This window comes from Amphiura filiformis, chromosome 11, assembly GCF_039555335.1.
Source record: "Amphiura filiformis chromosome 11, Afil_fr2py, whole genome shotgun sequence".
NCBI lineage: Eukaryota > Metazoa > Echinodermata > Ophiuroidea > Amphilepidida > Amphiuridae > Amphiura > Amphiura filiformis.
The window spans coordinates 20,584,302-20,600,688 of record NC_092638.1 but is presented as its reverse complement, the minus strand read 5'-3'; the positions used below and the strand labels follow the sequence as shown (position 1 = coordinate 20,600,688).

At 34.5% G+C, this 16,387-nt stretch overlaps 1 protein-coding gene across 1 annotated transcript; it reads left to right on the top strand.

Moving 5' to 3' along the window:
• Positions 1-5,350: 5,350 nt before the first annotated feature.
• Positions 5,351-15,731, top strand: LOC140164525 (uncharacterized). The gene is made up of 6 exons (XM_072187825.1): positions 5,351-5,951; positions 9,083-9,252; positions 10,022-10,100; positions 11,549-11,716; positions 14,104-14,195; positions 15,588-15,731. The coding sequence occupies exons 1-6, from the start codon at positions 5,822-5,824 to the stop codon at positions 15,663-15,665; spliced, it is 717 nt and encodes a 238-aa protein (XP_072043926.1). The 5' UTR covers positions 5,351-5,821; the 3' UTR covers positions 15,666-15,731.
• The last annotated feature ends 656 nt before the right edge of the window (positions 15,732-16,387 follow it).

Below are 16,387 nucleotides of genomic sequence, written 5' to 3'. Positions count from 1 at the left end.
CAAATGATTTGAACTTAACTAGTTTAACTTTTTAACATAATAATTTCAGCTAGTCTATAACATGTGGGTGGTTTTGTATAAACTTAATAATAATTATATTATTATTTTGAAACAACTGATTACAATCATTTTGAAACGTACGTCTTTTTAAATATTAATTTTACTAACAAATTGTGTCATTTAAACCATGAATAAGAATTTACATTTTACAACTTAGAGTTTGAAATAATAACAGAGAGTTCTTGTCTTCTCACTGTTACCATCTGTAAATTATGGGAAAAGGTGCTTCTGCTTCGAAATGCTTCTTAAAACACCCTAGCAACGTTATATTAAAAGAACAATCAACATGATCTCATGATCTTCATCAAAATAGTTCTCTTCGACAATCTACTTTACATCTTTAATGAAAATCGCACAAATGGTTGGAATTACAATAGACTATAGTGCCTGTCCACGAGTGACAATGTTCTACCAATACTAATTCAGGGTATAATCATTCATTCATTCTTGCAATGCTCAAAATGCCTGTAGATGTACTTATTTTCACATAAAGAAAGTCATTTTTTAACAAAGCAACAAAGAGCACATCTGTTCATGAAAGTTAATGAACAAAGTACAAACATGATAATAGTTTTGTTTAATACTCGCTATTAAAATAAGATTTCCCAATGTTTATCAAGAATTAAACAAATCATACGGTTTTCGTGCGATCACAAAATGTTTTTGTTTGAGTTTTAAAAACATTTAAAAGGGCATTTCGTGATCCACAGCCTCATCCCCCCACTTTTCTCAAAAAAAGTTGAGATTTTTATATCACTGGAAACCTCTGGCTACATAATGTTTGTGTACAAAAAAGTTCTTGCAGATTAATTCGTTTAGCAAAGATATCGTGAAATTACAACACATTGTCTATGGAGCAGTGTAATACACATAATCATGCATAACTCGCAAACGTAAAATCGGAATCAACTGAAATTTTGGGAACAATTTTTTTCCCTGGATATCTGCTGAAAATGTCATAAAAATAGAGGATGCAATATACGTTTTGAAGACTGAGTCGCTCTCAGGTCAAGAAAATGATATTTTCCCGGACCCTGTTTGTACAGAAAGTCAATGGGGACTATTTACTGGTGTGCACCCATAAACAAGTTTTAATAAAATCAAAAAAAGAAAACAAAAAAGAAGAAAAAAAGAAAAGTAACACACACGTGTTAAACCCGGTGTTAAAGTGTAGAAATCGTATGTTGATCAAACATGTTGATACATAAACACCAATGTTTAGGAAACTTGAAAGTTCTAGAAAGTTTCAGCCTTGATATACGTTCTTTCTATTCTAGTTATTCATCTGTTCTATTCATATACTAAGTTGTCAGCTGAGTGCAAAAATGTCGTACGACCTTCTTGCACTCAGCTGACGAATTATACAGATATACTTATAGTTTGATCGTATACGCGTGATAGGCGGGAAATGTTAGGCTTTTACCAGTACGCCAAAAAGTAGACCCACGTTTTTAATAAGAGTGCTATTAGTTGACCTGTCTGGTCTATGTTTTGTGTGTTAAAGAAAGTAAACGAAGTGTAGGACTTGGTTTAATAATTTGTGATGCTTCTAGCAAGATGTCGCAAGACAATTCTCAAAATAAAATATTTTGATAATAATCCGCGATGTTATAAGGCCGCCGATTACGAGCTGATCAAAGTATAATTCGACCACTTATTAATCATCTTAACCATTCTTTTATTTATACATGTTCAACAATCCAATCGCCAAAGTATCCTGTATATGCGTATGTCGTCTAATGTCTGAACCAACCCCAGGCACGACTTCCAACTTCAGCCGCTGCACCGCAGGCAGCCCCAATCTTCACACCAGCCGCAGCTCCAAGACCTGTCGCACCCACACTTTGCAGAGTAGCCACAACACCACCCGCTGCAACACCTCCTCCATTGGCTACTGCTGCTGAGGACATCATGCCTGCAGCTGCCGAGCCTCCAGTAATACCAGCCGCCGTGAAACCTGCTGCAGAAAGGACGACTGGTGCCGCAACAACTGCGGCTGTTCCAACTGCTGCGCCAATTACGACTTTTGTAAGAGTCTCCATCCTAGGCTGTTACCAAAGAGGCGCACTAATTAATGTATGTTGTGGTATTTCAATCTAAAAAGGGACGATGAAAAAGAAGAGTTAGAAGGATTTTGTAAATTCAAAAGGTATTTAAAGATGGGTAATCTGATCTACAGTCTCATCCTCCACTTTATCCTGTCATAATGATAACAGAGATTTTAGCATCAGAAGAAAGCTCATATATTTTCATTGTAATCCCGGTGAAATTTTAGGTGTTTTTCACCAGTTTATCATTTTGCTTAAAAATTGTATGCCATTGTATTGGATTTGATTAAAGTTACAACTTAGTTAACATAGAGCAGGAATAGATATCAAAGAATAGGAATCTAACACGATTTTTTTAGCAATTTCCAAACAAAATCTGAAGAAGTCAAACATCGTCAGGATAAATGGACGGACATCAACAACCTATGCACCATATCACCCACAACTTCACATCATTGGGAAGGACATCCCGTTTATCCACCAATCATCCATGCGATTTCTCGGTCAAGAGATATTCAAGGATCTGAGCGACAAAGAAGTCCGATATGATGTTGAATCCAAACTGAAGACTCTCCTAGAGAGAGTTAATGACCAAGTCAACAGTATCGCTAAGATGTGGATATATGAAAACCACATTGTGAGCAGGATATCTTTGGAGTTCCCAGTTTCATTCGCCCAAAATCTTCAAGCTGTGGCTACACGCTACCTCAAAAAAAATCTCACAAAAGCGGTCACGCATGTGTAGGCCTACGTGTAACAAACCAATCTTTATTATATATTATTATTTTTATAGCATTCCTACCTGACAATATTGTCAACTTCTGCTCTGTTGGTAAAAGATTCTTGCTTTAATAAATACTTTGCTTTAAGGGGGTACTACACCCCTCGATAAATTTGTGTATATTTTTGCATTTTTCTCAAAAACTAATAGCACAGTGGTAACAAAAGTTATGTATATTATAGGGGCAAGGAATGCAATTACTACAATGGAATTTCAGTGACCCAAGACAAGCGGTACGTTATTTATGATAAGAAAAGAGGTACCGCTAGGATGTACCTCATTTCCGATCATATATACTGAACCGCTTGTCTTGAATCACTGAAATTTCAGTGTAGTAATTGGATTCCTTGCCCCAATAATATACATAACTTTTGTTACCAATGTGTTATTATTTTTTGAGAAAATGCAAAAATAGTCACACATTTACCACAGGGGTGTAGTACCCCCTTAAACCGGTTTAACCCACCAAAGTCCAGAGACCTCAGAGAAGTGATTGATGCCTTCCCAAGACAAGGAGATATGCAGTTCAAGAAATACTTCCCAAGACACATTCAAAGAGGCATTATAATGGAGTGCTCATCTGTATATTAAGGTGACTGCGCTGGTGCTCGCTCTACCAATAAATTACTTCCCTTGACAGTGTGCACGGTATGCATCGAAATACTTGGTAAAGTCTGGCACGTCAGCTATCAGCATGCAGTTATCAGTTCATATTGAATGTCATCAACTGTAATGGCGTAACGTTATCTTTTACGTGCCTGCGTGTCGTGTCATGAGGCCAGGGTATTCCCCGTATACGGGACCTCTGACGCAATAATTATAGTGTCAATGACGCCAGCTGTCGGCTAGCATATGCAACCAGAGATAGTAAATACAGAAGTACACTTTTACATTTCTCAATAATAGGCATAATAATAATAATAATAATAATAATAATAATAATAATAATAATAATAATAATAATAATAATAATAATAATAATAATCAAACAAAGTCAAACATAAGAATTACTTTTTTCTTGATGCTTATTTTCAATTCTTATAACTTTCCTCATAACACAATGATAAAACAAAAGAAATAGATAGATTTACAAACCATAATAAAACAAAGTCAAACATAAGAATACCATTTTAGGTGCTATATTTTCAATTCTCATAACTTTCCTCATAATACAATAAAAACAAACGAAATTGATTTACAAACCATAAATAAAACAAAGTCAAACATAAGAATGCCTATTTATTATTTTAAATTCTCATATTTTTCCTCTCAAAATACAATAAAAACATTACAAACCCTAATAAAACAAAGTCAAACATAAGAATAACGTTTTTCTAGATGTTTGTTTTCAATTCTCATACCTCATATTATTACAATGATGAAACAAAAGAAATAGATTTACAAACCATAATAAAACAAAGTCAAACATAAGAATAATCTTTTTCTTCATGCTTATTTTCAATTCTCATAATTTTCCTCATTATACAATGAAAAACAAAAGAAATAGATTTACAAACCATAATATAACAAAGTCAAGCATAAGAATAACTTTTTTTAGATGCTTATTTTCAATTCTCATAATTTTCCTCATAATACAATGAAAAACAAAAGAAAACAACCTTTTTTTTGGTGATTTATTTTCTATTCTTTAATAAAACAAAGTCAAGCATAAGAAGAACTTTTTTCCTAGATGTTTATTTTCAATTCTCATTAAATGTTCCTCATAATACAATGATAAAACAAAAGAAATCGATTTTAAAATCCTAATAAAACAAAGCCCAACATAAGAATAACCTTTTTCTTGATGCTTATTTTCAATTCTCATAATATTCCTCATGATACAAGGAAAAACAAAAGAAATAGATTTACAAACCTCAATAGATTTACAAACCCCAATAAAACAAAGTCAAACATAAGAAGAACTTTTTTCGAGATGTTTGTATCCAATTGTCATAATTGAGAACAAAAGAAATATATTTTGATTCGTTTTAAGGCATTCCTATGCTTGACTTTGTTTTATTTAGGTTTGTGAATCTATTTCTTTTGTTTTTCATTGTATTATGAGGAAAATTGTGAGAAATGAAAATAAGCATCTAGAAAAAACATTCTTATGTTTGACTTTGTTTTGTTAGGGTTTATAAATCTATTTTTTTTTCAATTGTATTATGAGGAAAATTATGAGAATTTAGATTTTCAAACCCTAATAAAACAAAGTCAAACATAAGAATAACCTTTTAATGCTATATTTTCAATTCTCATTATTTTTCCTCTCAAAATAGGCTACAATAAAAACAAAGTCAAACATAAGAATAAATCTTTTTTCTTGATGTTTTCAATTCGCATAATTTTCCTCATAATACAATGAAAAACAAAAGAAATATATTTACAAACCATACTAAAATGCAATCTCGTTTTTACACATAAAGTCTTTGGAAAGCAATTGGTGTGGTATGAGCCCTCAATAGAGAGTTCCCGTGTTTTGGGTTACCCGCCATCTTGGAGGGAAACCTAAACTCCGTTTACAATTTTCAGAATACCAACACTCGCGCAATAATTAGCAAATGTTATTTTGTAGAATGTAGCACCAATAGGGTCATTGACCAAATCAAAGGAATGAGGAATACGGCGGTTCGAATCACGTTATAAACACTATTGTAGTCCGTTCCGCTTGAAAACACGGGAACTCTCTATAACATACTGCCTGCCATGTACGAGGTCACGTACCAGGGTCATTGTCTTGCGTCTGCCAATTCATAATCAACATAGCGCCTGTTTTTTTAACAATCCATTGTTTAAACGACTGTTTCAGCTGTGTTTTGTGTCTAGACACCCGGATAGACATAAAGTCAAAATTTTTGATAGTGTCCGTGTCAAACGTGCACGTGAAAAATTGAAGACATTTACAGGACATTTAAAGTAAATTTCATTTACAATGCTTCCGGTAACTAAGCTTACTGTAAGCTTAATGCAATTTTGTGTCGGGTTGTGGATGTCAACAGTGTGTGTTCTAGCACAGCGACCAATATGCCAATGCTATCCCCTGCAGTTTGTTGTTACTCAGAGTAAGTATTTTGCTCGTAAGCTAATTTAATGTATTGAGTTCATGTTCACTGATGATTCGTACAGATCGAAAACACATGTTTGATAGGGTAGCTCGAGTCGTAACTTACTATCTACTGAAGATAGCATAAACAGTGATAAAGGTATGGGATAGAGCCATGCATGCATTACCGTGTGGTGAGGTTTTATTTTATGATTACGCCGATAAGGATAACACACTCGTGTACACTACACGTATATATAGAGCGTATTGAAGCTAGCGTTACAGTCCAATTGGCACAATAATTGCCGGCTAACATCCCTAAAATAGGGCAAAAAAATCTTTATGTTTACAAACAGAGCCTGAAACAGAGAGGATGCGCCCTCTCACAGTGGAGTTTTGTTTTATATTTCGGCCACATAAAGTAATATAATTTTGGTTCTTGTCTGGATTGTCATAAATTGATGAGGGTGGGAGGTGTTTTTTCTTCTTATTCAATGTCAAATTAGCATTGTTGGTATGGTTTTCGGTTTTTTCCAACAGTGCTCGAGTAAATAGAGGACCCTTTTTTTCATTTTTCATATGTTTTTTTTAAATATACAATTCCACTAGAATATCACAAAAACACTTGGAGGTGATCCTCCTTATTCTCTATCTGTATAAAGTTTTCCTAAAGTATTTCAAAGTCTTAAAATCTTTTGACAAATTTAGGGGGGAAATCTGTCAAATCCAAGATATGGGGGAGAACCAAGACTTTAATTTTACACGGTCTTATTGAGCTGCTATCGGTGAACTCGTAAAGTGTATTTTTGTATTTAACAAATAGTACGGTATTTCACGCTGATTGACTATTAAAGGGCATTTCGTGATCCACAGCCTCATCCCCCACTTTTCCAAAAAAAGTTGAGATTTTTACACCACTGGATACCTCTGGCTACATAATGTTTATGTACCAACTATTTCTTGCAGATTAATTCGTTTAGCAAAAATATCGCAAAATAAGCTTTTTTCGTGGATATCTACTGAAAAATGTCATAAAAAGAGGATGCTATTAAATTGTCTGTCCAATTAACTTAGACACCCAGTTTTTGTTACTTATTTGAAAAAATATCCACTTTCAAGGAAAGTCATGAAAGAAAAGTGTTAACATTCGCTGAGACCTAACGGGATTTTTGTGTTTCCAAAGCATTGAGTGAGAGTTTACCAGAAATTCTATTGAAATTGGAAGGTTTTTCTCAACACTTTAAAAATAATCCGGTAGAAGTTGGGTACCATTATTTTGGAAGGTCTCATTATACAGATTTGTAGGTATTGTGATTTTGGATAGTGAATGGATGAATAGTAAATTAATTATACTCCTCACCAAAAACATTTTATAAAAATGAAAAATATAATTCAGTTCATAAAATGCAGACAGTGTTTCTTATTGGTATATTTATTCTTAGTGCTCCCTCCTCACCAAAAACATTTTATAAAAATGAAAAATATAATTCAGTTCATAAAATGCAGACAGTGTTTCTTATTGGTATATTTATTCTTAGTGTATTAACGCAGTGATCCCAGTTGTCCCTCAATCAATTACAACAATTCGGCGCGGTATTTGAATCTTGTTCTGTGCATGCTTTTGGCTTGGCCCAATTCCAAGAAAATACAAATTATAGGCCTATGCCCTATGAATGTTCTGATGTTATTGGTGAGGAGTATAATTCACAATACACTCCAGACGCACAGTAACTTGCCCTATCATTTGTTATAATGCACCAACTGTGACATCTTTTGAGTTATAGAGGTTGTGCATGAAATTATTGATTGGCTCCAAACAAAGGATTTGAACCGGTGTCCTTCACCGAAATCCACAGTCCATTCAATCAAATATTGTCATCAACCTATTTGATCGTAGTGTATTTGTTATGCGTGTGAGACGACCTCTCGCGGTGATTGCAAACATGCTTTTGTTGAATGCATTTGAGTAGACCGCCATTATTGTGAATTAGTAAAAGGATCAAAGAAAAAGGGTGTCATCACTGATCAATATGCATGACTACAATGTTCAAACACCCCTTACTGTAAATAGATTATCCCATCAAAAGTTTCAAGTCATTAGGAATATTCGGCTGGACCCAGATATCTTGCTGTAAATCGGTCAAAATTGAATAAAAGTAGACAAGGAAAAATATTTTTTCATCGCTTTAATAATAATTTCTGTTAGGTCTGACCGTGTTTAGCAACTTTTCTTTCATGACTTTTTGCCAAAGTGAAAACTTTTCGAAATATATCCTAAAAACCGGGTGTCTAAGTTATTTGGACAGACAATAGGATCACGAAATCCTCCTTTAATAGTACCGTACATAAATTACGGCAAAACTCAGAAAACAATTATATAAACAAAAAAGAGTCCGTAATTCTAGTGATACTTTTAAAAACAGAGAAGCAAAACAGCAGAATAATAAAAAACAAAGAATATAAAAATATGTTGCTATACATTATATACTGTATTTATTATAACTCAAATACTTATAAAATATGCGGATCTTAAAACACGACGTTAATATCAATTGTTTTTCAGTTGGACACCATAAGAAAAGCATCCGATAATGTTTATGCCAAAACCATACAAAAAATTTTGTATTCTTAGGTCTCCAAAGCCATGCATAATATAACTGAAAAAAAAAATCTTTAGAATTCGTGGTGTCCTTTATATAGAGTATTAATCAAACACCACTCTCCTTAAACAGGTCGGCCACTCTCCGTAAAAATTCAGGGGAGTGGTATGAACAGCTCTCATCAATACTCGGGGGGTGACAACTTGCCTGGAAAAATCTAAAACACAAGGCTTGCTATATATCAGGCGGCGGGTGGCATGATGGTCGGAGAGAGCCGGCAAAACCGCTCGGCCGTATGGCATTTCCTATATACTCGGTTAGTTTTGTGGGGTTCATTATCGAACCCCAATGGTTTTAGCTTGTATTTATATTATTTATTAACATAGGCCTATTTGTTTGTGATATTTCAAGCGTTTTAAAATTTCAAAATAATCCCATTCAATTACACGGTTGACGATGAAAATTTACTGAATATATATATATATATATCCAAATAATATTGGTCTAAATGTTGTATTAAATCCTATATGTTTGTTCAATTTCTACGCAGAATCTCTGGTCGCAGGGATTAGCAGTCAATCAGGAACTCCAATGATTGTGAGAGAGAATGCATACGTTGCATTTAATGCTCTGTCTAAAATGGCAGGAATGTTGATCAATGTTACGTCTGTTGATGGTACAATGAATAATCACTACCACGTGATAGTAGATGCCAAAAAGGTGAATATATTGTTTATTTAAATACATTTATTCATTTAACATGTACTTTATTACCGTTTGTTGTTGTTATTATTTATTTATTTATTTATTTTTGGTAAAAATTCAAAGGGAAGATGACAGAGACTATATTATCATGGTTTTGTTTCTCTTTATACGTAGACAATTTTCGTCTCAGGAAATTTTATTTTCTGAAGATATTTTGCTTGGTGTAGATTCTGTAATTCCTTCACTCATCGTTGTATTGTGCATTTCTATAGTTTATTATATAAGTATTATTCTTTATATCTTTATAATGTATTATTCTTATGTGTTATTATTGTATCATGCAATGAGTGAAAAGATAATAATAAATCTATATCTAGATTGAAGAAGGTCAAATTAAAATTAAAAAATAGCTGGCAACCATTAAACGGCCCTCTTCGTATAAATACGTAGTCTCTTCCTTTAAAAAGGTTTTCATTTTCACTTCACAACTTAAGATCCTTAGACGTTTAAAAAAAAAATATATATATAACAGGTTGTCATAGCCAGGAGTAAATACAGGTGGTACATTTTCCAGATGGGTCACTACATACATGACATAAGATAACCTAGACATATGCTGCAGACAAATTGATCATTACTATTACCATTATCGTTTTAGCTGAAAAAGGTGGAAATTGTTATATTCTTTACGGCACTATACAAATATTTCCCAAAATTATTCTCAAATGTGTATTCTATGCGGTGGTTACTGATATTTTATTAAACTATTAAACTTTTTTTTCAGGATATGTGGACTATTGACCTTGATTCTTTTACATGTAATAGGACTCGCTATAGGACTCACTTTAAGCGATGTGTGCCTGGTATGTTGAAATATTATTTACAAACCCAAGATTTTGTACCATATGTGACAGTACAGCACGGATGAGCCGTAAATGTCCTTAAACGTATTCTGTAAAATGTGCATGAAGGTCGTATTCACAGGTACCTCAAGTTGGCGCGACATGTATCTCCTTTTAAACCAATCAATAATCTTATTGTTGAAGAGGATTATAAGCTTCTACCTTAGATGTCTATAGAATTCATAATAGCTCTGGTCTTTGTTTGCTTTGGCTAAATCCTGTTTAAGTGCAAGGGTTACAAAGCATTGTATTTTGACTAGATATGTATAACCAAAAATTAACAATGAGAGGATATTCCTGAACCTCGTTGACTTGGGGATGATTTGAAATGATCGCCAATTATGACTGTTTTATACACAACCAATGTGGAAAAAGAGACACATGTAGAAGCGAAAAAGGCTACCATTTTGTTGAAGGAGCAAAGTTCAACAAACCATAACCCCGCTTCTGGATATCGTTTGCAGTCAAATGATATACCATTTTAAAGCTTATAATATTTTCTAATTACGAAATAAAACAAAATTGTCCAGGGTCGACTTTACGGCTGATTCGTAGTGTCCGGTCACATAATATGAGGCTCGCAGTGAAAAAGCTTATGGTATATATTTTCTAAACACGAAATAAAACAAAATTAATTGACCGGAGGAGGAATTTACGGCTCATTCGTCGTATACGGTCACATAATATATTCAATAGGTCTCGTGGTCTCATGTAATTGGTGTTAAAAAGAGCTGCTGGAAACTCATCCACAACAAACGCATAGTTTGTACTTAGGGACCGTTCACAAACACTTGTAAGGGGGGGGGGCTGATGCAAAAAAATTTTATCGCGAAAATTTTTCAGGGCCCCCATTACAGACCTCGAAAATTTCAGCCCCCCCCCCTTAGGAGGGTCAACATTTTTCAGGGCCCCCCTTTTTTGGTCGAACTTAAACAGTTAATGGGCTGTGCAATAATTATGAGCCTCGGAGGGTAAAATGTGGGGGAGGGAGGGGGCAAAATGATATACACTATATTAAAAAGTCTATTAAAACAAGTATTAAAATAGATAACTAAAAATCCCACAACATGATTAAGTAGGCGTTGGTTAAAAATTACAATGCTGAAAAAATTAAAGAAAATGAGAAAGAGTAGGGAAAAGGGAGGACATAGCACACATGAAAAGAGAAGAAAACTTATATAAAAAGAGAAAAAGAAGGAGGCAAACAGTGGAAAGAGAAGGGGATAATGAAAACATAAACTTTCAGGAAGTGTACCTATATGATCTCACCCACCACCCGGAGTCCCTGACATACACCCCCATCTTGCACCCCCTACACACATACCCTACCCACACCCTTAAAATACTAAACACAGACCTACTATTGGTATAATGCAGTGATTCACATTATTGTATTAAATGACCTCCAGATGCAGCCAACTACACTGGATCTTTTTATGTTGGAAGTAGACAACTATTTGGAGACGAGTGGACTTTTTTCTCCCCGAATCCAGCAGCAGCTGGCATAGAGACTCTTGGATTACTGCAGGATTCGTGCATACCTTTGAGAGCAACATTTGTAGGTGAAATACAATCAGGTGCGTAATAAAATGTGATTCTGGGACTTATCCGGGTTTTTGAAGAGGGCACAAGATTTGTCCTGCTCGTCAAATTAGATTGTATACGGCAAATGTTACTGGGGGAGGGGGTCGATAATTTAGTCTTTCTTTGATCCGCCCTTTGGCTAATTAATTATTCACGAAGTTAAGATTGTGTATTTACAGAAAAACTGTGCTCATATTTTAAAGATATCATAGGACCGAAAATGTTTTCTATAGCTTATGTATTCTTAACATCAAAGAAATCAAAACCTAGCCTATTCGATATTGATCAATTTTTAAAGGAAAGGGACCTGGTATATTTGGAAAATGGTATTCTTTAAAAATTAGGTATATTAACATAAAATATCGTCCCTTCCAAGTATTCATGAAAAATACGCATAAATGTTCTTTATAAATGTGAGTAATTTCTTATGGAGTTACTGACATTTATACATTATGATACTGGTAGGGCGAGTTAGCGCAGTGGTAATTCCCTCGCTTTGCACCACTGAGGTCCCGGGTTCAAGCCCTGGCACGGCCCAAGGACTCATGTGCACTTGGTTTATCCCGATCCATGCTCGCTCTCGCAGGTTTTCTCCGGGATCTCCGGTTTCCTCCTGCTTTCAAAATCGGTGATTAGTTGTTTCGTTATCAAAAACTTCCTTCACCCAATGGAATTTGGGGAGCTGCAGAAAATGGGTGGACGTTACAATCTAAGTGCGGATAGGTTTGCGCCGGGTTCGGCTGCAACTAGCCTAGTTGATGCGATCTGATTGTGATGATTCACCACGCAGCGAAATTACAGCGCTTTGAATCCTCTGGAAAAAGCGCTATATAAATTCCGAAATTTATTATTATTTATTTATTAGTCTACACTCTACAGTGTTATTTTTAATGATATTTGGGGAGCTGCAGAAAATGGGTGGACGTTACAATCTAAGTGCGGATAGGTTTGCGCCGGGTTCGGCTGCAACTAGCCTAGTTGATGCGATCTGATTGTGATGATTCACCACGCAGCGAAATTACAGCGCTTTGAATCCTCTGGAAAAAGCGCTATATAAATTCCGAAATTTATTATTATTTATTTATTAGTCTACACTCTACAGTGTTATTTTTAATGATATTCATAAGTAACTGATATCAAAATGAAAGATCTTATTTTTCACATGAACATACTGAAATTGGGAATTACAAATCTAAGATTTCCGAAGATATCATCAAAAAACTGTCACATAGTCTCGATTGTGGTATACCACAGTTGAGATTAATTTGACCAGTCGTAGTAAAGGCACTTAATTTAATGCCCACGTGACCAGATGGGCGCTGACATTACAGCTTCTAGACAGGATGTCTGGAAAAGTGATCTTTGGCTTAGCGGGTGGTCTTCCTATGTATTTCAATTGAAAACGCGTGATGCATGTCCAAATTTTGATGATATTTGTCTGAGAAATTCCTATATAGCATTGTAGGACATCTACTGATCACTTGGTGGTCTTGGTATGGCGGCGCTCATGGGTCACGTGGGCATTTAATTTAGTGCCTTTTATTAAATGGCCTATGGTGACTGTCGACAGTGTTTTGATGATTTCTTCGGAAATATACAGTTTGGAACGCCTAGTTTCAATATGTTATTGAGAAAAATATGAGCTTTCACCTGATACAAAATCTGCATTTTGATGGGTTAAAATGGGATATGAGGCTGTCATTCAGGTTATCCACCAGTAGTAGGGCCTATACGTACTTCCATAAATTTTATGTTGGACACTTAGGTCAATAAACATATAGGTCAAATAGGCATCCTTTTGAATTTGAATGCAATAACAATTAGTCACATTCTAAACAGTTTTAATTCAGGCCACAAAAATAAAACATGTTTGTTTCTTATAGCTGGTCAAAAAAGTAAAATGTGAAATGCGTTTTTTTTTAATATTTTTTTTTATAATCCATGTCTTCAAATGAAAAAAAAAACCACCTTTTTTGCTGCAAATTGGAATGGGAATTTACCGTGGGTCTCTCCGACACACACACAAAAACAATCATATTTCTTCATATTCAAGAATATTTATGATCCCCTTTCAACCTGCAGATTATAAAAGGTATTTAAAAAAAATGTGTGATGTTTTCTCCAGTGATTTTTCAGTTTTTCACTACACTCGTTTGTTGTGTGATGCGTAAATGTTTACTCCAGTAATGTTATGTATTATTTTTTTTTTTTGCGATTTTTCCAGTTTTATGTGGTCTTTTTTTTTTTTTTATCTTTGTAAGTGAAAAAAAATCTAATGCGCAAAATAAGCCGCCAAAAACGTAATGCGCGCGCTACAGGAAACAAACTTGTTTTTGTTGACCTCATTGTATGATTTAATAATTATTTCTCTCTCCATCAGTTCAAGTAACAGCATCAATAGCATTCGATGATTATCAAGAAGGGATTTCAAATCCGGACAAGTTCTTTAAGATTCCTGGTTATTGTCCTCTGGTAAGATATTTGATTTTCTGCGGCGGGTATGGTACTGTTAGGTTGATGTAGGTGTGGAGTGTATGGGGGGGGCGCATGTGTGTGTGTGTGGGGGGGGGCAACGAGGATAGGATAGTATATTGGTAAGATGTTTGATATGTGTTTTTGTTAGCTGGTTAGGATGCCGGATGCTGGGGTGTATGGGGTGTCTTGTGGTGTTATCCCAGCAAACACAAAAACGTTTTTAAAACGTTTTAAATAAGTTATATTTTGGGTTTTGGTTTAGGTAAAACGTTTTAATAACATTAAAATGTCGGGTTATATAAAGGTCATGAAATCGTTTTAAAACGTTTTGTATGAAAACACACTACAACAATATTTTTAAAATGTTTTCGAAATGTCATTGTAAACTATTTTTTAAACATTTTTGGCCAAATATTTTGTCAACACTTAAATAACATTATGTTAAAATAATTTGCACCCAGCAAACACAGAAATGTTCTTAAAGTATTTTTTACAAAACATTTTAATAACATTTAAATGTCGGGTTATATAAAGGTCGTGAAAACATTTTTAAAACGTTATTGTAAATATTTTGGTAAAACATTTTTTGCAAAATATTTTTTCAACCCCAAAATAACATTCTGTTTAGAATGAATTGTACCAAGTTTTCAAAAATGTTTTTGGAATGTTATTAAAACCTTTTTATACCCTTTATATAACCCGACATTTAAATGATTTCTATAAAACATTTGTGTTTGCTGTGCAGTAAATTACCAACAAATGTTATTTAATGTTATGAAAACGTTGTATACCATTAATATACCCTTTATATAACCCGACATTTAAACGTGTTCTGACAACCTTTTATAACCTTTTGCGAATGATGTCGAAAACGTTTTGTGTTTGCTGGGATAGTGGTCAACAAGGATATGAATGTATGCTCGTATATTGGTACAAAATTAAAACTCAGACTAGAAAAAAGACAATGATATGATACAAAGGGGGATGGGGGAAAGCAAGTAACTGACATTATAAGGAAAAATATGAAACGGTATTTTTTACGATATGAACATACAGAGACAATATTGAGATTACTCTTCAGCCTGCATGTACCGTAACAATTCGTTAATAAGCATGATAAGCAGAATGTATTAATTAACGAGTTGCTCGGACAAGAACGGATTTTTAGGGTACTTTGTTAAACTTTTTCATTTTTGCCACAGATACCGGTATTTGTAAATTAAAAAGAAATGAATAAGTTTCTACAGTTAATAGGCACATATGCTTATTAACGATTTTTTACGGTACATGCTGTGCTAATAACGTTAAATCAGCAGTGCTTTATGCTTTAATATATGATAATGTAATTGTAACATATTGTTTTTTAACTTCTTTTTCTTACTTTGACAGAAAATCGGCACCAAAAGGGTTCCAGTAAAGAACGGTGCACTTTGGTACCAACCTGTGGCGGGACATTTCATTTTATAGCTTTCAGACTCTCACAATCAGACGCTAAGGGACCGTTCACAAACACTTGTTGGGGGGGCTGATGCAAAAGGGAGGCTGAAATTTTTGACCCTCCTAGGGGGGGCTGAAAAAAATGACCACAAATTTTCCTGGGAAAATTGAGTTTATATGCTTTTCTATGGGGTTGACCCATAGTTTTCATGTCAAAAAGGGAGGGCCCTGAAATTTGTTTGCATCAGGCCCCCCTAACAAGTGTTTGTGAACGGTCCATAAAAGATTGAATTACACACCCCACCCACCCAGGCACACCTGGCCACCATACTCGCATAATACCGGTACATACGTAAAGTACCGGTAGACAAGCGTACACATAAAGGGACACGCAGAGATAAACAAGTTGAACACAAAATAATTTTGTGAAGAAATGGTTTGTGATATAGGGTTTGGGATGTGAATACTGTGCGGTTATAAGCTATTAAGGGGTGGGGTATGAACGTTTGGACAGTATTTATTGTGGGACATTAGAGCACATCAGACATATCGAATTGCATTCTGAATACGAAAAATGTCTTTCTGGTATCAAATAATTTTTGAAATTCGCAATGTAATACACATTTTATGGCAAATGATTAAAATTGATATTTAACAGTACTCGAAGTAAACTTTATAAATCTGATGATTTATACTTAAACTGTATGTAGGTGGGATGAAAAGCCGACGATCAATTGAAATTTTGACCTTTC

Excerpts from the sequence above, each read along its gene's own strand:
- LOC140164525 (XM_072187825.1), top strand. The coding sequence starts at position 5,822 with ATGCTTCCGGTAACTAAGCTTACTGTAAGCTTAATGCAATTTTGTGTC. Across the intron at positions 5,952-9,082 it reads GCAGTTTGTTGTTACTCAGA|AATCTCTGGTCGCAGGGATT; the intron begins GTAAGTATTTTG and ends ATTTCTACGCAG. Across the intron at positions 11,717-14,103 it reads TGTAGGTGAAATACAATCAG|TTCAAGTAACAGCATCAATA; the intron begins GTGCGTAATAAA and ends TCTCTCCATCAG.